This window comes from Mus musculus, chromosome 19 (genome assembly GCF_000001635.26).
Source record: "Mus musculus strain C57BL/6J chromosome 19, GRCm38.p6 C57BL/6J".
Taxonomy (NCBI): Eukaryota; Metazoa; Chordata; class Mammalia; order Rodentia; family Muridae; genus Mus; species Mus musculus.
The window spans coordinates 36,037,625-36,058,577 of record NC_000085.6 but is presented as its reverse complement, the minus strand read 5'-3'; the positions used below and the strand labels follow the sequence as shown (position 1 = coordinate 36,058,577).

Here is a 20,953-nt window from a genome sequence, read left to right as displayed (position 1 = left end):
TTTTTTTTTTTTGGAACCTTAACTATAGAAATCACTATGGCTTCCAATAAAACTTTTAAACAAATGGAATGAAGCTAAGCCGTCTCATGAATAATAAAATCCAGCCTCCCTGACAGAGTTTGAATACCAGAGAGGGGGTTTTAGGCAATAGCTTTTATAGGCAGACGTCTCCAGGTCTGCAGGCCATTATAACCGGTCATTCTTTACGTGTGTATGCAAGACTTTCAGGATGTGAAGGGAAATTCAAGCCATATCTCGATATTGTATATTTGGAAGCCTTTATGTAAAGGCAGCCAGGGTGCATTTTCAAGTGGAGAGGCCTGTCTCTAGCCCTCAAAAAGGTTAGGAAGGGTTGAAGCCACCCGGAAGCTAGTGCGTAGTGCTATCCTAGCTGCCAGGGCCTTGGGCACTCCTACTCTTCTTTCTTTCTTTCTTTCTTTCTTTCTTTCTTTCTTTCTTTCTTTCTTTCTTTCTTTCTTTCTTTCTTTCTTCTTTTTCATCAGAGCACCAGAGCTCCTTCGCCCACCCCATCTGGCTGCTTCCTTTTTTTCCATCTTCGATTTCTCTCATAAGTGGTCAAAATGGGAAACGGAACTATCTATTTGATGCTTGATGTAGTGCTCAAAAAGGTAATTTTTCCCTTTAATTTTTATTTATTTATTTTTATTAAGGGCTTAAAATATATTCTCCAACAAGGTTCTTCACCGGTTCATGCAGTGACCCCCGAGTCTTCTTGAAAAGCAAACCGCTCCCACCCCGCTTGTCATTTGCTACAGTGCTGAGGCCAGGGGGTCTGCGGCAGGGCGAGCCAGGGCTGGGCATTTGCACGGTGCGCAGCGGCGGGGCTGCCCAGCAGGGGAAGCCCGTCCCGGAGCGCGCGGGGCGCTGGCGGCTGCCGGAGGCGGTGGCTGGGACGCGGCGCGGCTGCCGCAGGGGAGCGGCGGCGGCGGGCGCGAGGGGCGGGGCGCACTCCGCAACTTCGGCCACGGCGGCCGGGCGCTCTCGGCCCCGGCGCGCGTCGCTGCGGGGCTGCGGTGCGGCCAGCCCGGCCGGGCTCGGCTCGCCACCCTGCGCCTCCCCCGTGCCCGTCGGGGACCGCTGGCGCCTCCCGCGGGGAGTCCTCGCCCACGCGTCACCCGCAGCGTCTGGGGGACCCTGGGACGTGCGGGGTCGCGAGGCCGAGCCGGGCGCCCCCCAGTGGCCAGCGCCGGACCCCATGGCTGGGCCGCGCGGAGCCGAGCGGGCAAGGTGAATCCAGCCCTGGGGCCGGCTGCCGGAGCGCTTGGCGGGGGCGCCGGCTCCATGGGCAGCGGCGCTCGGCACGATGATGGACGTTAACAGCAGCGGCCGCCCCGACCTCTACGGCCATCTCCGCTCTCTCATCCTGCCGGAGGTGGGGCGCAGGCTGCAGGACCTGAGCCCCGACGGTGGCGCCCACTCGGTGGTGAGCTCCTGGATGCCGCACCTGCTGAGCGGCTTCCCAGAGGTGACAGCTAGCCCGGCGCCCACCTGGGACGCGCCCCCGGACAATGTCTCCGGCTGCGGGGAGCAGATCAACTATGGCAGAGTCGAGAAAGTTGTGATCGGCTCCATCCTGACGCTCATCACGCTGCTGACGATCGCGGGCAACTGCCTGGTGGTGATCTCGGTGTGCTTTGTCAAGAAGCTCCGCCAGCCCTCCAACTACCTGATTGTGTCCCTGGCGCTGGCTGACCTCTCGGTGGCCGTGGCGGTCATGCCTTTCGTTAGTGTCACGGACCTCATCGGGGGCAAGTGGATCTTCGGCCACTTCTTCTGCAACGTCTTCATCGCCATGGACGTCATGTGCTGCACGGCCTCGATCATGACCCTGTGCGTGATCAGCATCGACAGGTAAGGGACAGGCCGCCCCGTCCCAGGCTCTGCTGGAGATGTGCAGGGCGCTGAGCTCGTGCCAGCCTTTTCTGGGAGGATCGATCCAGCTAGACTTCACGGCGGGAATAAGGGCTGAGCTTAAAAATACAACCCCGCACCCATCACCCCTACACCAACCAAGCAACTTCAAGCACAGGCTAAAGACAAACAAACCTTTAAAAGAAACGTTGAAATGTTTCCGGTTTAGTGTAGTGATGGTTCTAAGACCAGAGTTTTAAAAGTACTAGCAATTCCACCAGGGGGGTCCCTTTGTTTGTTTCTTTTTGGGGGGAAGTGTGTGTGAGAAATTGGTCTGATGCTCCTAGCTTGACAAACCATTGCTGTGATCCATACGGTCATTTCTCTCTTTAAGTCATCAGTCAGAAAGACACGGTGCTTCCCAGATTTTAGGAGCTACTCTGAGGATGAAGAAAGGCCCTTGAATGGTCCTAGTATTGGGCTCTTAAATGCCGCACTCTTATGAAATGCTAATTCTGAATCTTGATCTTGTGGAAGTCTGACTTCAGTGTTTGGCCATGCTGTCGGTCTCCTGAAAGCTTACTGGAGCCTTACTCCTGTCTTAAAAGGTTGGTTCTAGTCTTTCGTCATATCCCCTGGGAATCTAGGGATATAATATCGAGAACTCCCCCAGTGGAGTAATTGAAGCAGAGGTTGACCATCTGTCAGGGATGCTGGGGAAAGAGAAAAAGAAATGCCGCTTTGAGTGTCATCACAGAGTAGGAGAATCCCGGGAGTTTCTTCAGACTCTAAGAATACAGAATTTTGATGGAGCTGGTTTTTGGCCTTAAACACATGCAAATGACAACTTGAAGTATGGTTTCAATACTCCTTGGCTACAGAACAATTCTGTTTCCTTTGGGATTGAAATATTAAGCCTTAATATCCATACTTGGAATTCTGCTGGTGATTTCAACCCAGCACAGGACTATACCCTGTTGTGCTTAATGATAGAGAGAAATAGTGGCTGGTTTTCTTAGTGGACCCGCAGAGCCTTTAAATCTGTAGCTCTTTCAGCATGGGGAGAATAATTGATACCTCTGCATTTACGATGACAGTGCCTAAGAGGATGGATTGGCGTGTAACTGAGATTTCCTCCCACTTTTCCTCCTTGAAAACATTGCAATGTGTGGTTTGTTATGTTAAAAATGATCTTCTAGTTTGCTTTATGACCGAAGTTTATAATTACTAAATAAAGGGTACGGTAGTAAAGGGAATGTTTGTCAAGGGGAAAAAAACCACATTGTAGTTGTATTTAGGTAGTGGCTTATTATTATTATTTTTTAAAAATGATACTGCCAGTTTAGGTGTCATGACAGTGGCTTCTGACAGCAAACAAGGAATTATTTTAAGAGTGGAACATGAACTGCCTCTGTGAGAATATTGGCACCAGGCTTGGCAGCTGAAGTTCTGAATTACTGTAGTTAAAAATGACAAAAAAACATATGCATTTACAGTCTGGAAATGACAACGGGAATGTGGAGAGTGCACCTAATACACATAATAAGTGTATCCATGAATGACATGCATAGACCTCGCCTGCTCAGCAACCGAAAACAGTTCTCCCATGAATGGAGTCCTTGTAAATGGACCTACGTGTACTAAAACAGATATCAGCTTAGGCTGCAAGTGATGTCTTTATAACCCTTTCTTCATCTCATAATGCGAAAATGATAAATAGCACCTTGCGCTAACTTGTCAGCTTGTGCTTCTGTTGCTGAGGGCACATCCATGTTAGGCTGAGCCCACCCTGTGGTTCCTATACTTGGGCTAATGGCATCTGTGTGCACATGCAATTTAGTACCAGCAGGAATGTCCTGAGTACAGAGCAATGGTTAATCCTTCTTGGCAAGATTCTCAGCTTTTTATTAATTATATCCCTGGGACTGTTACAAATTACGGCAATATAGTCATATCTTATATATTTTGTTTCCTGAAGAATTGACCTGTTGGTGATTTTTTTTCCTAAATAATTTTTTTAGGTCTGCATATTGTTCCTTTAGATAAAATGAAAAATTGATACAATTGACAGAAATATTGATTTTTCTCCCAAGAACCTCCAAAGCTAGAAGCTGGAAGAAGATGCATTTATAACTAAAGTGAATTATTTCAGGAAAAAGGTAATTTCTTCAGCACTGCTGTAGAACTTGCCAGATGACACAAAATGTACCATCAAAACAATTTATCCTTCTTTCTTTCCCCGAGTAGCTAAAATAGGTGACATTGTGCTTTGTACTGGACAACCAAGGATGAGTAAGATTATTCTTTTCAGCTCACACTACACCATTGTATGAGTTTGGATATCTGTTGGACATTTGACCTGTCTAAATTGAACCCTGAAAACTTTCTTCACCATGTCCTACCATGTTGGGTTCTTTCTCAACTCTGTCTAATAAAAACCATATTGTTTTCTAAAGGCCTCAAAGTTCCCATCCTGAACCCCCTTTGGAGAATGATTCCTGTCCACTGTTAGATTACAAAACTCTCCTTCCATCTCATCCCGCTCAAAGGCTTGGATTTTTACTCATGCTTCTACTTCGGTCTGTCTTTGGCTTTTCTTCTCTATTAGGTCAACTTCAGTCTTCCATCTTTAAGAACACCTCATTTTTGGACTTATTTGTTTTTCTAGTTTTTATACCACTAAATGGTTAAGTTCAAAGAACTGTGCCCACAACTGTATTTTCCTCTCTACCATTCACCTTATGAGTTCTATATTACCAGGGACACTGTAACATTCAAACTCATCTTTTTAGTTTTCTTTTGCCCACTCCAATTCATTTCCAATAAAGGATCTAGAATGGTTAATTATTATTATTATAATTGTTATAATAATAATAATTATTATTATTAGTATAGTAAACATAGATTTATTAAAGAAAAGGAACACAGGAAAGATAAAGTTTTGTCACCCTATAAAGCTCTTTTGTACCTTTCCTAGACAGTTTCCACAATGAAGTCCGATAGCCAAGGGTGGCCTCAAATGTGCTGTGTAGACCCTGAGTAGCCTTGGATCACCCTGCTTCTGTCTCCTAAGTACTTGGGTTTTAGATGTGTGCTACCATGCCTAGCTTCAAGTTACCTAATATATAGAGTTTAAAATATGTAAAATAAGCTTGATTTGTTGTTTTTTGAGCATATACAAGATTTAGAAGTATTAAAAAAATGTAGCTGGGATATAGTGGCACATGCCTTTAATCCCAGAATTCAGGGGGCAGAAGCAGAAAGATCGCTAAGAGTTTGGGGCTAGTCTGGTCTACAGAGTGAGTTCCAAGACAGTCAGGGCTATACAATGAAACCCTGTCTTGGAAAAAAAAAAGATACAGAAATATAAAACAGTTCAGAGGCTCGATGGACATCCATTCAGGAGAGAGGTTTATCTTGGGTGGGTTCCATCAGGAATCAGCATCAGGAATCAATTTTATTAAGTTTTTTTTTTTTTTTTTTTTTTTTTTTTAGTGTTTCCAAGGTAGATGCAATCTTATTTGTACAGCTCTTCATACATTTGAAATGGATTTAAAAAGGTATACATTTCAAATATAGACCAGCACACATCCTAAGTGCAGAGCTTGGTAACTAGCAGCATATCGTTACAGTCAACAGTATAAACAAGTGCAACAGTGTCAACCTCACAGAGGTCCTCCCTCTTCCCCCTCTCTTCACAATACACATTGAAACCTCTGTTAGGTGCTCAGGAGAGAATGAATAAAGAGTAAATTGTCATTTTGTTTCCTAAGGAAGCCAATAACCTGACTTTTAGCTTCATAATTTTGCCCTACTAAAACTTTTTAGAAAGGTAGAACTGAAATTATACAGTCTATGCTCTTTTCTGTGGGTCTTTTGTTTGTGACAAGGTGTGATTCTGTCGCTCTGAATGGCAAAGTCCTCCTGACTCCCTCCTCCTAGTGCAGGGATGGTAGGCATGTGTCACCGTGGCCAGCTCAAGCACCCACACCCGGAATCCTTCTTAAGCTCATCATAATGCCCATAAGATTCAACTATACTACTAATAATTTATACATGGTACTATGTATAAAGCTACTCTGAAGGTTGATTGCTCATCAAGTCACTTTGCAAACCTTGTATTAGTTACTTTTTGGTTGCTGTGGTAAACTTACATGCCCAAGGCAACGCATAGAAGGAAGGGTTTATTTGGGTTTATTGTTCTGGAGGGATAAGAGTCCATCATTGTCATGACAAGGAAGCATGGTAGCAGGCAGGCATAGTGGCTAGAGCAGCAAGCTGAGGTCTCGCATCCTGAACCAGACAGGAAGCTGAGAAAGCAAACCTGGAATGATCAGGGTTTTAAATTCTCTGAGGCCACCTCCAGCGACACATTTCCTTCAACAAAGCCATACCCTTAAATCTCCCCAAACAGTTCTGCCACCTGGGGACCAAAAATTCAACTGTCCAAGACCACAGGGAACATCTCATTCAAAGAGATGCAAAGCAGACATATTGAGGGGTTGATTATTTTAATTCAATTAAGGAATGAGCTATGAAGTACTGTTCTTATTACTGTGACAAAATACTTGATAAGAAGCAACTTAAAGTAGAATAGGTTTATTTTGGCTTGTAGTTTAAGTGTGTGGCCCATCACTGCAGGGAGGCATGCAGCAGGACGTAAAGTGACCGTTTCCACGTTTTCACAGTAAGGAAGTAGAGAAAGATGGATAATGGTCATATTACTTTCTCTTTGTAATTCAGTCCTGGAGGCTAGTCATGATATAGTGTTGCCTACATTGATGGTGGGTCTTCTTTTTTCAGTTAAACCTTTCTGAGAACATTCATACAGACACACCCAGAGGTGATGCTACATTCAATCAAGTTGACAATGGAGATAACCATTGAATACCCCTTTGTAATTCAACATCCAAAAATATCACTTAAATGGTAACATTCTACTCCTGGCTCCTAAGGTCTAATTTTCATTTTAATGCAAAATAATTTAATCCATCTCTAAAAGTCTTTATAGACTTCATAGTTCCAACAATGTTTTGAGGTCCAAAGGCTATTCTGAAATTCAAAGGCATGTCTTAACTAGGATTGCCTATAAACAAAAACAATAGCCACAAATAATGTGAATGCTTTCAGTATACAAAGGCAGAGAATAAACATGTATATGCTGAAAGGGAGGAATGGGAGGATAGTAAAGACCAGAACCAGAGCAAGGATCAGCCCAAAACAAGACTAAAACTCTGTGGTTGTTTGAGGGCAAACACCACACCCATATCTGCCATTTGGGATTCAGGTGGAATCACCTGGGCTCCAATGATCTTATGTAGTTTTGCTCCTCCAGTTATGGTGTGGATAGCATGGACAGACTTTTTCTTTAGTCTGGGGAGAGGAGGTCAGCTCCACTCTGTGATTTTGGCTTTACTTGGTAGATATCCCATGTTTCTGGCATCTCTGAAATACTGGAGTCTATTTCAACTTAAGCTTCACTTTCCCAGCTTAATGAAATTGTCTCCTAGGCTTTCTTGGGTGCAGGGCAGGGGGATCCAACTTGGCTACACATTGCCTCCTGGCCTCCTTTGCTTTCTAGAACCATAGTGAAGGCCCTTGGGACCCTGTTCATTCCCTCATGTATCTTTCATTCCTGAAAAATCAATACTATGTGTAAGACAGTGCCTCTTGAGGTGTAGCCTGGGTCCCTTGGACCATAACTACTGCAGCCCCTGCATGCCTTTCAGGCTGACTCTGGGAAAGCACTTCCATAGAAGGCCATTTTGGGACAGAAAATCCTTTGTCCGTTCAGTCTCTGACCTTTTATATGTATCTGAATTATTACAATGCATTGCTCAATGGATGGGGCTTACTCTCAGAGCACCTTTCCATTATCCTACCTCTGAGGGAGAGTTTTCCCTTTATGGCGCTAACCACTTCAGCAATTATGATTTATTGCTCAGCAGCCCCCTCTTTTCACAACTTTCACCTGCCCCCTGCTCCTTTCCTCACCAAGTTGCACACACTTTTTTCATATCTGTTTCATTTGCTCTCTCTCTCTCTCTCTCTCTCTCTCGCTTTCTCTCTCTCTCTCTCTTCCTCACTGTAGACCTGGATAAGAGCAGTAACTCATAGCCACGTCTCCATCTGCTGGGTTAGCCGTCTTGAAATTTCGCATGCAAAAAAATTAGTTGATTATTTTAAAATGTGTCCTCATTCACAGTCTTAGGGCACAGGCAGAACGCCATCAGATTCTTTGCAAGTATATAATACGAGCGACCTTTAGCCTAGATCCTGATAGAATCCATATCATACTCTGAAACCTCGTGAACTGAGATGTTCACCGACAGCCACAGTCTCTTGTCATTTTGGCCTTCCAGACTCTTACTGGAGTGGCTCACAGAGCTCGATGGACAGCCTGCTAGGACTTCTGTAGCTCCAAGCTCCAGACTCTTCCATTCTCTCCCTGCAGATTAGTTTCTAAAGACCTAGGAACTAGGTCAAATTTATCATGGCAACAGTTACACTGCTGCTACCAACTTCCTTTATTAGTTATGTTTCTTGTTGTGGTGGCCCAAAACCTGAAGTTTAGCAATTTAAAAGAGAATTGCTTTATTTCGAGACAAAGCCTCTCATGAAATCCAGATCCCACCAACTGGTTAGGCCGGCCAGCAAGTCCCAGGGATGCACTCCTCTCTTCTTCCTTACCACTAGGATTATAGACACCTGCCACCACACCTGGCTTTCCTTTACCCAGGTTCTAGGGATCTGAACTAAGTTCCTTGGATTTATTTCACAAGCACTTTCCTAACTGAGCCATCTCCCACTCTCTGAGATTCGGTTTAGTTTGAGGGGCTATAATTCTCTGTAGTGTGAGCCTCATGCTGGAAGTATCAGGATACACCGCGACCTTCTGTTCACTCAGAGAAGAGGGATGGACGCTGGTACTCAGCTTATTGTCCTTGCTTTTTGTGGTTTTGTTTTTGATTTTGTTTTTAAAATAAACTCCAGCCTGTTAGCCCATGATACGATGCTGACTACATACATGCAGGGGATCTTTCCTTTTCAGTTAAAATTTTCTGGAAATACCTGCTTGACACAATCAGAAAACATTTCCATGGTGATTTGAAATCCAATCTAATTGATAGTGAAGGCAAACCATCGCAAGCTGTCCCTGTAAGTCGTGCTGGCAGATGCCCCTTTTCTAGGATGTAGCTTTCTTAGGAGTTCAGCTCAGAGATTTGGATGCTCTCAGTGACTTCTCCCTATGACTTACTTATATTTTAGTCTCTAGAGAACTGTGAGCCTGTCAAAACTCCCACTGAAAACTTTTAGTATCGGAGCTCTCGGGCTTCTTAGCCTCCTGATCTTCTCAGTTCCAGAATCCAGCAAATGTCTTGAGTGGAATGCCAGATTAGTGCTTGCCTTGCCTGCTGGTCCTCCCTTCTCACTGGGATCTTGGCCTCTCAAGTCTCCAATTTTTGTCTTTCTGGTCCCAGACAATTGCCAAAAGCTCTTCTGATGTTTTTGACTCTTAAGAGCATCTCCACATGTAAGCTCTTCTTGGATCCTCAGCCTTTTAGGCCTGACCCAGTTTTGGCTAATGACCCAAGGGGATTTAAGCCTACCTTCCTGTCTTCTGAGTGTTTTTAGTCCTGAAGTCCTAGTGTTTGAAGAGCTCTGTGATATCTACAAGAAGGTATGTGTGTGTGTGTGTGTGTGTGTGTGTGTTTTGTGTTGTATCAAGCCTTTTTATAGTTGCTTTAAGTGGAAACATTGGTCTAAAACATCTGAAAATCTCATTATTGCTCCAAGTGAGCGTGTGCCTGAAATAGCTTAAATATACAAATATAGAAACAACATAATGTAAATGTCTTGTTTAAAACCCATTGTTGGCTTTCATGCTGCTTGGAATGGAATTAAAACCCTTCTATCACAGTACAAGGACCTTTTTTTTTTTTGTCCCTGTCTCACTTCTCCACAACTTGTGGACTATCTTGCTCTCTACATTCTGGCCATATTGATCTATTGTTTGCTTGTTTGTTTGTTTGTGTTGTTTTTCCCATGATACCAAATGCTTTCCTCTATCAGCCCTACTCAAAGAAAAACCATTAAATAATATCCAGTCATATTCTGTATAACAACATTTTTAAAAATGTTTTTTAACCTTTTAAAATTTTACGTGAATGGCTGTCTATCTACATGTGTGTCTGTACACCATTTGTTTGTTAGATCACGTGGGACTGGAACTATTTATAGACATTTGTGAGCTGCCATGAGGGTGCTTGGAATTAAACCCAGGTCTTTTGAAAAGCAACCAATGCCCTTGAGCCATCTCTCCAGCCTCTCATAACAACATTTCAATCAATGATGAACTACATATACAATTTTAGTCTCATAAGGTTATGTCACCTAGTGATGTTATGCTATTTTAATTTGGGCATATACTGTGTTTCCAATAATGGTAAAATTGACTGTCAATGTGCTGTTCAGACTGTATCTCCAGTCTGCTACTAAGCAATGCTTGCTTAGACTGTATTTCCATTCTCTGCTGCTAAGCAATGCTTGCTTAGACTGTATTTCCATTCTCTGCTGCTAAGCAAAGCTTGCTTGGACTGTATATCTAGTCTCTACCGCTAAGCAGTGCTTGCCTGTATTTGTGAAACCAATTTCACACTGAAGTTTCATTCCACACACCCTCATGGCAGCTCACAAATGTCTATAAATAGTTCCAGTCCCACGTGATCTAACAAACAAATGGTGTACAGACACACATGTAGATAGACAGCCATTCACGTAAAATTTTAAAAGGTTAAAAAACATTTTTAAAAATGTTGTTATACAGAATATGACTGGATATTATTTAATGGTTTTTCTTTGAGTAGGGCTGATAGAGGAAAGCATTTGGTATCACGGGAAAAACAACACAAACAAACAAACAAACAAGCAAACAATAGATCAATATGACCAGAATGTAGAGAGCAAGACAGTCCACAAGATGTGGAGAAGTGAGACAGGAACAAGTGCTTTTTTTTTTTCCAGACAGGGTTTCTCTGTATAGCCCTGGCTGTCCTGGAACTCACTCTGTAGACCAGGCTGGCCTCGAGCTCAGAAATCCGCCTGCCTCTGCCTCTCGAGTGCTGGGATTAAAGGCGTGTGCCACCACACCCGGCTACTTATTTGCTTTTGAGATAGGATCTTGTAACACAGTTTAGTATGCTTTTGAACTGGTGATCTACATGCCTCAACCTTCCAAGCGCTGAGACTACAGGCTTATACTACCATGTTGCATAACAGTTAACTTTGACCTTAAGTTAGAAAGCTGAAAAATAAGAAATGTTCAACTCTCAAAATAATCAATAATTAAAATATCTAGAAAAAAACTACTAAATGTTGGCAAAAAGGAGAAGTAAGAGAACTTTCATTGGTTAGTAGTGTGACTGTAAAGCGATGAACCACTGAACGTGTTTCACTCTTGCCACAAGTTACTGAGGGCGCACGTACACTAATCTTTGTTGCTTCACTGCAAATGTATATAAGAGAGACTCTTGTCTACTAAAAGCATTCTATAAAAATACTTATAGTACTCACCAACTTAAAACTCCTGAGCTTGAGATGATTAATGCACATATATGTCTATGGTAGAATGAGTAAATAAATTGTGATATATATATATATATGTGTGTGTGTGTGTGTGTGTGTGTGTGAGATATGTATATATATGTTATATAAATTGGGGTACATATACACATATATGATATGGTATATATGTGAATACATTGACAATAAATCAGAACTACTCAGAGAGTTTACTAAGTAATACATAGTGCTGATTAAATCAAATTTTAGATGCCATATCATTTTAACAATGAATATTGTAGGGTCATATACATAATGCTGACCAGAAGGAACAAAGTACAAAAGAATAAAGATATGTGACCCCATGCAAATGAAATAAGAACTACACAACCTGGTGTAGAGGTGTGTATTATCAGTAACATAAATAAGGAGGGAATGCAGCTAAGGAGAAGAAGGAGAATCATTTCTAGGTGGGAAAGAGATTGTGACGCAAGTGACACGCTTCTTGGGTAGTGCAGCACTCTCTTTCTTGACAGGAGTTGTAATGAGAGTTTAGAATGATTGTCAAAGCATCCACGTATACTTTAGGCATTTCCTAGCACAAGCATATCATTTATTTTGTAGCAAAAGAAACAGAAGTGTTTATTGATGACAACTTGTGAAGTGCATTTTTTGGCTCTCTTTCAGCTATATGGTTAGTTTGAGCCGGTGCAGTTATTGTTTAAGTACCATCAGCAGTCCCTTGTGTCTAGCTCCATATTGGGGGGCAGGGGTCATCTTTGGGTTGTTCACAGTTACAGGAAGTCATCTGGTGCTTTTCCAAGAGCCACAATGCTTAGGTCTGACTGGTGTCTGGCTGAAGTCTTGCCTCCTTGCCAGGTGCTATGAGTCATTGCCTTCGATGATCTGAGTTCTGCTGTTGGCGTTGGTTCTGCTGTGATCAGCAGTGCAGGGGCATCCTGGCCTCTCAGGATCGCCTTTCTCTTCGAAGGAAGTCATTCTTGCTCAGCTCCTATATTAGTTTGCAGCTTGTACAGATATTTTAAGAATTGTCGGAATCTTCTAGCTTTGCTAAGGAAAGACGAGAGAAGAGAAACAGACAGCTTTCATTTTTTTTCTCCCGTTAACCGACAGGATTGCTTTTTATTTTTCATAGGCCACTTCCACATACCAAATCTCCTCTCATCTCTCTGCCTCTTTATGAAGTGATTGTTCTCCCTGTGTGCTGTTAGAGGAACCAAAGGCTCTTCAGAACACAGGCGACTTCTCTAAGGATATACAGTTTATAGTGATGGAACTATGCTCAAACTAATTCAAGCAATGCGTATTTACATGCTTATGTTATATATATGTTTATATATTTTATAATATTTATATATAGCATAACATGTCATTATGTATAACATTTTATTGTGTATTGTTATATATTACATAGCACATGAATGATATATAACATGTGCTACATATGTTAAAAGTGTTATATGTATGTGTGTTATATATATAGACATATAAATATATGATAACAGGAAAATACATTTATAAATATAATAGAAATTGAGATATGGGTTAATGGTGGGGATAAATCTTATTTTATGTTGCAATCAAAGTGTAGAATTAGATTAGTGGTGGAAATACTAGAAAGAGTCCTAGGCAAAGCACTCATGATGGAGGCTCTAACTTAGCATATGAGTGAGCCCAGAGAGGAGAGCAAGGAGGCCTTCTAAGTGAAGGGATAGTAAGGAAGATGCCCAAGTCAGTAAGAGTTTGCCCCTTATTGCCGATTCTGCAGTTGTTTTTTCCCCAGTCTCCTTCCTCTTTAGTTACTGAAATACGTCCTTACCCAGGCTATAGCTTCGCAGAATAAAGACTACTTCTTAGCTTCTCTTGCAGCCAGGTGTGGCCATGTTACTCTATTTGGTCCAAGAGTTGCTAATAGAGCTATCAATGTTTTGGCTTTCTGATAACATCCCTTAAGACAATTAGCACAAGCTCCCTCACCTTTGTCTTCTCTCCGTTATTGTTGCCTAGAATAGGAGCCTGGAGAGGTCTGGTCACTTTGGTGAAGGGCCATACTTTAGAAGGAAGAGGAGTATGAAGAACAGGTATCTTGGCACACAGTGTAAGGAATGCTGGAGCCCTTAACTTCTTACCATTACCACTATGCTGTCTATTATGATTCAACTCAATCTGAACTATTCCATCTAACTACCAGTTTCTTCCCCAAACTTGATTGTTCTTCCTACAAATGTTTCCACATTTCCTCAAACCTCAGTGTAGATGTATTGTTCTCCTTTGTAAATATTTCAGATATAAGATACCAGTTTATAAGCGTTTCTTGTTACTGAGGTTTATAGGCACAGAAGAGTAACCAGTGATATCTCATTTGAGTCTTCTTGGCATCCTTGTAAACTGTCTTCACTAAGTATCTGACATCGAATGTCTCTTCTGATCAAAAGTGAGCATGACATGTATGACTGCATCTAAGACTATTCTGTAGGTAAGGATGCTGAGGAAAGTCACGTACATTGCATATGGGAGAAACTGTCAGATTCCAAAGCTCATTGGTTTCTTTACATCATCATAGCCATTGCCTACTATGTGGTTGTTAAGCATTTCTGGAATCCCCAGACTTAAATACCCTCAGATCACTCTGCATTTTTTCCTTCTAGCAGTACTTCAATGTAATTAAAACATTGAGAAATCGACTGTTAGAAGTCATGATTCATGGGCTCATCTGTACCATCTATAATGGCAGGAGCTGGACTAGTCTGGCTAGAAATTGTATTTTTAGTTCTCAGCAGAATATTTGGGTTATAATAAGTGTTCAGCTATCTTTGTAGATTGACTGAGGGAAAAGGGGAAAGGTGGGGAGGGACAGAGGGGGGAGGGAGGGAAGGAAGGAAGGAAGGAAGGAAGGAAGGAAGGAAGGGTCTCTCAGATTCCAGATACATCTGGGCCTAACTTCTTATTCTCCAACATCTACAGAACATTCCTCTTGGTGAATGTGGAGTTTACTTGGGAAGCCAAATTAGGATGAAAGAGATTGTGTCGGGGGGAACAGAAGCAAGGTGTAGGCAGCAATAACACCAGGGAACAGCCTCCCCAAGGCGCTGTAAGCTGGTGAGTCATTGATGGCTCTCTACACCTGTGGAACAGACATTAACAAGTTGCCATTACTATGAACGCCTTAGCAGCTGAAAGCCAGGGATGGCTTGCTGTAGATCAGACAAAATTAAATGGAAATTCCAAACCTTGTCCTTTCAGTGAATCAACAGATTTTTAATTAACTCATGAACCTCGTAAAGAAGAGTCATAGGTATTAGGGATGAAGGCAATGCCTGAGTAGAGCAGCTGAGTGTAGAAATACCATTTATTGAGTGTGTGCTGTATAGCAAGCCCACTAACAGGAGACTTACACGGTTTGTTTTATTTAACCCCTTTAATGATTCTGATTTTTTTTTTTTTATTCTGAACTCAAACCTCTCTAAGGTGAAGAAGAGAAGTACATTATTTAGCGATAGAGGGTAAATGTTTTTTCCCCTAGGAATATTCAGAAAGAAAGATGCAATTGCAAGGGGTGCATGTGTATGTATATGTATGTATATGTGTATGTGTATGTGTATGTGTATGTATATGTGCTCTGACACTTGGTCTTTTGAACCTTCTGCATATCCTTTGGTATTGGCATTGTGAACACAATCTGTTAACCCTGTCAACCACAGAGCATTTTCTCTTCCTTTACAGACAAGATGATGAAGATATTAATAACCATAATTATAGTGTTAGCATAATTCCTTAATGTTATGTCTGAAACTCTTTGGGCTGGCTGGCTGTATTTCTGGGTTCTGAATTTTTTTTTGGAGTTTAGAAATGCAATTCAGTGAATGTAGATCACATAGCTGCTGGGACAATTAATTATGAATTGTCTTGATTATATTAAGACATACTCATGTAAATGCTAAAACAATCCCCCCCCCCTGGGCGGGGGGAGAAAAACTAAAGTCTAAAAAAATAGTTAATAGTAATAATAAAAATAAAAAAAATAGTAATATTAGCCCACCTCATATTTTTCTGCCACAGAGACTTACTGGAAACTCAGTAGGAAAGAAATCCCTTTTCCAAGTACATCTGTATCCGAATCCCTGGAACCTGTACACCTGTGACTATGCATCATAAAAGGGTCAGGGGAGGTGAGGGAGCAGTGGAATCAAGGTTTCCAGCCAGTTGACTTGACAGTTGGGAAATTCTGGGTTGCCTGACCGCACCCAGTACAATCATAAGGGTCTTTAAATGTGGAAGAGATGGGTGAGGGAGTTAGAGAAGGAGGCAAGACGATGGTGTGGCTCTTGTAGTGGTATTCCCTGGGAAGACGATGCAAGATACCACTGCTGGCTTTGAAGATGGAAGGGACCATATGCCAAGGGATGTGAGTAGCTTGCAGAAGTCAGAAAAGAGAAGGAGGAAATGGGTTCTTCTTGAGTCTTGAAAAGACTGCAGCCTTCTAATGCCAGCTCAGTGTTAGCTAAGGAAGGTGCCCATCACACACAGGGCCCAAATAACTACTGAATAATACACTCACACTGCTGTTACATGCTAAGTTTGTGGCAATAAAGAATTGAATACTGTCAGGTTAAGAGAAAGATCTGCATTCAGACCGTTTTGGGTGTCAGGTTTATAGATGAGAGTCCTGGGAATTGAAATTAGTTTTATCCCACAGTAGGTGCTGCTGCTCTGACTTAATCCTCTCAGGAGCCCCATGTAAGGGGGCTTTTGTTAGTTCCTTCCCTTTTTATTCCACTAATTTATTTATTCACTTTGTATCGCAATTTCAGCCTTCCCTTCTCCCTCTGTGCCCACCTCACACAGCTCCTCCCCCATCCCTTCTCCTCTGAGAAGGAGGAGACCGCCTCCCCCCCTCGCCCCGCCATACCAACCCATTCTGGCACATCAAGTCACTGCACATAATCTCTCACTGAGGCCTGACAAGTCAGTCTAGTTAGAGGAACAGGATCCACAGGCAGGCAATAGAGTCAGGGTAGGACCCTTGCTCTGGTTGTTGGGGGATATGCATGAAGACTGAGCAGCACATCTGTTACATATGTGCAGGGCAAGGGCCTAGGTCCAGCCTGTGTATACTCTTTGGTTGGTGGTTCAGTCTCTGGGAGGTTGACTTGGTTGGTCTTCTTGTTGAATAGCTCAGGAGGTTAGTGAATATTCCTAAGGTTTCACAACTAATGTAGGGAAACTTGGGATTTGAAGCCACTGGTGTTTTGGGTCAAGGAGTGGGTACCAATGCTCAGGACTATCTGGGCTCTTGTGTATGCTAGTCTGAACTATACTCCTTGGCCTTCCTGTAAGATACAAGACACTTACCTATAAAATTGATAATGAAAGCTTCATTTTTCAGGTTTTTATAAACTGGGGGCATGTGGAAAATCCTTTACCAAAGGCCTTGTTCATACTGAGTGTTGATATGTTAACCATTGCTATTGTTAGTATTATTGTGTTAAAGTATGCATTTCTATTTAACAGGGAGTCCATTGCTGGGCACCGAAGAATTGGATCTCTAAGGAAATATTGAACAGTCCTAGTAAGTCGAAACTTGTAGGATAAAAATTCATAAGATAACTTGTGACTTTGTCATCAAGACTCCTTTTTCTGGTTGGCTTACACGGAGTGTTAGAGGCTCAGTATACTTGGATGCATCTCAAAGTTTCTGCATATAGTTGAACTTAGCATCTGGAAACAGCAGTGAGGCTAGTTTATTCCAACAAGCTGAGAATCCTCCCTCTTGTTTATATTGGCAAGCTTTTGGGGTAGGGTTAAGATGGGATCACTGTAGGATACTAGACCCAGTCCTTTCTAGGGTCAAGGAACAATGTCAGTGATGAACTCTAATAGGGAGTGTGTGTGAGTGTGTGTGTAAGAGAGAGAGAGAGAGAGAGAGAGAGAGAGAGAGAGAGAGAGAGAGACAGTGAGACTAAGAGACAGAGAGAGAGATACAGAGACAGACCCACAAAAACAGAGACAGAGACACAGAGAGCAAGGAAGGAGAGATAGAGTTTGAGTGAGTAAGCTAGAGGATTATTTAATAAGCAAATCTCCTCTTTGCTTACTAGGTATTTAAGTATTGAAGATGTAAATGTGAATAGGAACACAGAGTCAGTGTCCAGCATTATCTAGCCAAGAGTATCAGGATCATTTTATTCACATATTAGAAATGTTGGAGCTTGAAAAACATTCAATTGGAGACATTGTATTACCACTAATTTTCCTTTGTGGAATGATCTTTCCTGAAGGGGTTATGAGTCATTTAGTTGCAAATATTTGAAATGTTTTTGTTCTATCAGTAAGGAACAGATATTCCATGATCTGTTTTCAAACAGGCTTTCTGTGCCTAAAGAATTCTTAAGAACTCCTATAAAATGATACCCTGTAGGTCAGACATAAGACAAGAGTTAACTCTTCTGATGTGTGTTGAAGTTAAGGATGCCAGTCTTGGGATGGGAAGCTGTGGGCCTTTGGGGACATCTATAGTTCTTCTATTTGGATGACTCTCTAATTGCCTATTTATCCATTTACACTTTAATTTTCATATGGCCTCTGTTCTGACTCAAATCCCAGAGTGTTCTGTATTGCTGAAAACTGATACTTTTTACTCTTTAGCAGGCAGCTGGATGGATAGCTTTCTTCCTTCTGAATGTTTCTTTCATCTGGAACATCAGGCAAAACCATGCACTCTATCAGGACACTATCAATATTTTGGCAGAAACACGAGTAGACTTACAGGGCATGCCCTAATCTAGCAGTGGTCAGTTTGGTTCATCTGCTTCCATACTGCAGAATTTTATTTTGAGAAATGCAAGTGTATGTTTGGATTTAAAATGCCTCTGCTGTACTCTGTAAAAGCCCTGAAAATTCTTTCTTGCTCATGAGTGGATTGATTATGGTTTTACTATTGATAGTTTTCTAGGTACTACAGGTTTCTATGATGATACTGGCTTAGTTCTAAATTCCATTGGCAAAAGCCCTTAAAAATATCTATGAAAACATTAAGACATCCCTTCATTATTAAAGGACTCGTAGGGGATTCATCTACTTACTTCTTTACATGTATTGGTTCCCTAATCTGTATTGTTTACTCTGCTGAAACCAAAGCAAGACAAATATACTGTATTCTGGCATCTTATGTTTTAACAAAACAAAATGGGCAAGAAAGTGTGTACAGACAGAGAGATGAATATGTTAGGACAAAGTGGGACACAGAAAATTAAAATAGAGAGGCATGTTGGAGTGGGTGATGGTGGAAGGTCTTTCTGAGGATGTAAACTGGAAAGGAAAGGGTGGTGAGGATGGCTCAGCTGGTAATGACTCTTTCTCTCAAGCCTGATGACATGACTTCAGTCTCTTGGCCCCACATAGTGAAAGGAGAAAACTGACTTCCACAAGTTGTCCTTTCACTTTCCACATGTGGCACCCTCCAACACACACACACACACACACACACACACACACACACACACCAAAACAAAACCATATCTAGATGTAAAGGACAAGAAGGATCCATGCATGTGGGAAGAACATTCCAGTCAAAGAAAGCGACTGTTACGAAGACCCTGGACCAGTGTGATTAGAAAGGAGGGCCCAAAGTAACCCTGGAAGGAGATGAAAGCATCATAGTGATCATATATTATATTAGGGAATGAGGGCAGATAAAGAGTTTGCATTTTATTTTAAAGTTATTTGAAAGGACTTCCAGGTCTGTGTTCATTCAGAGATGATGCACCTAACCCTCAAGAGACTGGAGGTCCCAGGGAGTTTAGAGGTCAGGTAGGGTAGGGGGGTGGGGACATTCACGTGGAGATGGGGTGGGGTGGGGAGGAGGAGGTGTGGGATGTGGTGCAGATGGAGGGTGGATGGAGTGGCACGGAATGGAATATGGAGTGTAAAAAAATAAATTAAAAATAAAATAAAAAAATATTTTAAATGTGGTAGAGCCATTGTTAGCAGCCAGATTCCTATCCTAATAGTTCATTTTGGTTCCTTTATCAGTAATGACATGGAAGAACAAGACTGAGAACTGGGAGATCTACTGAAAGGCTTTTTTCCCCCCAATGGTTCAGGCAAGAGATAGCTGTAGTCTGAAATGGGTTTGGGTAGTAAAAATGGAGACAAGTAGAGGTATCCCAGGTGTACTTTGAGATGCTCTGGTACATCTTGCTGATAGACTGTGCATGAGAGCTCATCACATTTGTGCTTTTGGCTCAAGGAATTCAAGAGACAATGATGCTGATAACTGTGATGTGAGAGTATTAGCTTCAGTGGTCAATGGAAAGAATTGTATTTTGAATGATCGATCAATTGGTTATCAGCAAACATTTAGACATATGATCCTAGAATTCCAGAAAGAAGTCAAGGCTAGAGATACAAGGCTAGAGACTTGAATGTTGTGCTGGCTAGTTTTGAATGATCCCATGAGATTCACCTGTGGGCAAGCCTGTTGTTCATTGTCTTGATTGATGATAGATGTGGGAAGGTTATGCTATATAAGGGCTGGATGGACTGGGTGCTATAAGAAGGTACATTGAGCAAGCCATGGGAAGCAATCCAGCAAGCAGCACCCCCTCTATGGCCTCTACACTAGTTCCTTTCTCCAGTTCCTGCCTTGAGTTCCTGTCCTGACTTCTCCGAGTGAAAGCCTACAAGATAAATGAGGAAATAAACCCTTACCTCCTCAGGTTGCCTTTGGAATATAAAGTGGTTTGAAGCCAAGAGAAGAGAAGGAGCCAACAAAGTTTAGGAAGGGATGGTCCATGGGATATGAGAAATGCCTGGGTTGTACTGTGGAATTTAAAGGGAGGATGTTCTGGCAAAGATGGAATGTAACTAGTGTGCTGATGTGGAAGTCACTGGTGATCTTGACAAGGGTAGTTTCAGGGAAGTGGTGGGAGGGAGGTCGAGGAGAGGAAGATGACTGCGAATGGATGAAAGAAGCAGAAAACAATCAGTATAACACTTGCAAAAAGTTTAACCACCAGTCACTCATTGAGGCACCCAGATTCCAACCCTATATCTGCTGCAAATTGTTGATGCACGTCTTGCATTTCATTAGGATAGGCAAGAACTCCAACTTCATTATTCACTTCTATACCCCAAATCTCACAAGTTCTGGGCACACAGTAGGTCTTGGTCATTTTAGTTGGATGAATGGATGTATGACCTTAGGAAAATTCTCTTAGAATAGAAATAACTTAGGCATGAGACCATGTCTCATATCTTAAGTCTCACATACACCAACTAAGATTCAAATGTATTCCTGAATGAATAAACGAATCTGATGGATCTGGTTGTAGAGTTGGGAAGGTAGGAAAACTCAGAGATGGGAGATGTTTAGACCAAGGTTCCTGGAGCAATGGGTATGACCCAAGTCACAGGCCAAAGAGCTCTGTTGAGACAGAAAGTAGAGGGTAACAGATTCAATGCAATCCCAATCAAAATTCCAACTTAATTCTTCACTGAG

At 42.1% G+C, this 20,953-nt stretch overlaps 1 protein-coding gene across 7 annotated transcripts in view; it reads left to right on the top strand.

Moving 5' to 3' along the window:
• The first annotated feature begins 444 nt into the window (after window positions 1-444).
• The window catches only part of Htr7 (5-hydroxytryptamine (serotonin) receptor 7), a 99,719-nt gene continuing 79,210 nt past the window's right edge, over window positions 445-20,953 (top strand). For 3 of the 7 annotated variants that reach the window (NM_008315.3, NM_001347442.2, NM_001360318.1), the window contains exon 1: window positions 1,218-1,872. In NM_008315.3, the coding sequence (NP_032341.2) occupies window positions 1,325-1,872 (548 nt within the window). In that variant the 5' untranslated portion in view covers window positions 1,218-1,324. Of the gene's footprint in view, window positions 630-1,202; window positions 1,873-16,965; window positions 17,024-20,953 lie in introns of those variants that run through there. The other 4 variants (NM_001360298.1, NM_001360297.1, XM_030250756.1 and 1 more) reach the window with 3 other exon arrangements.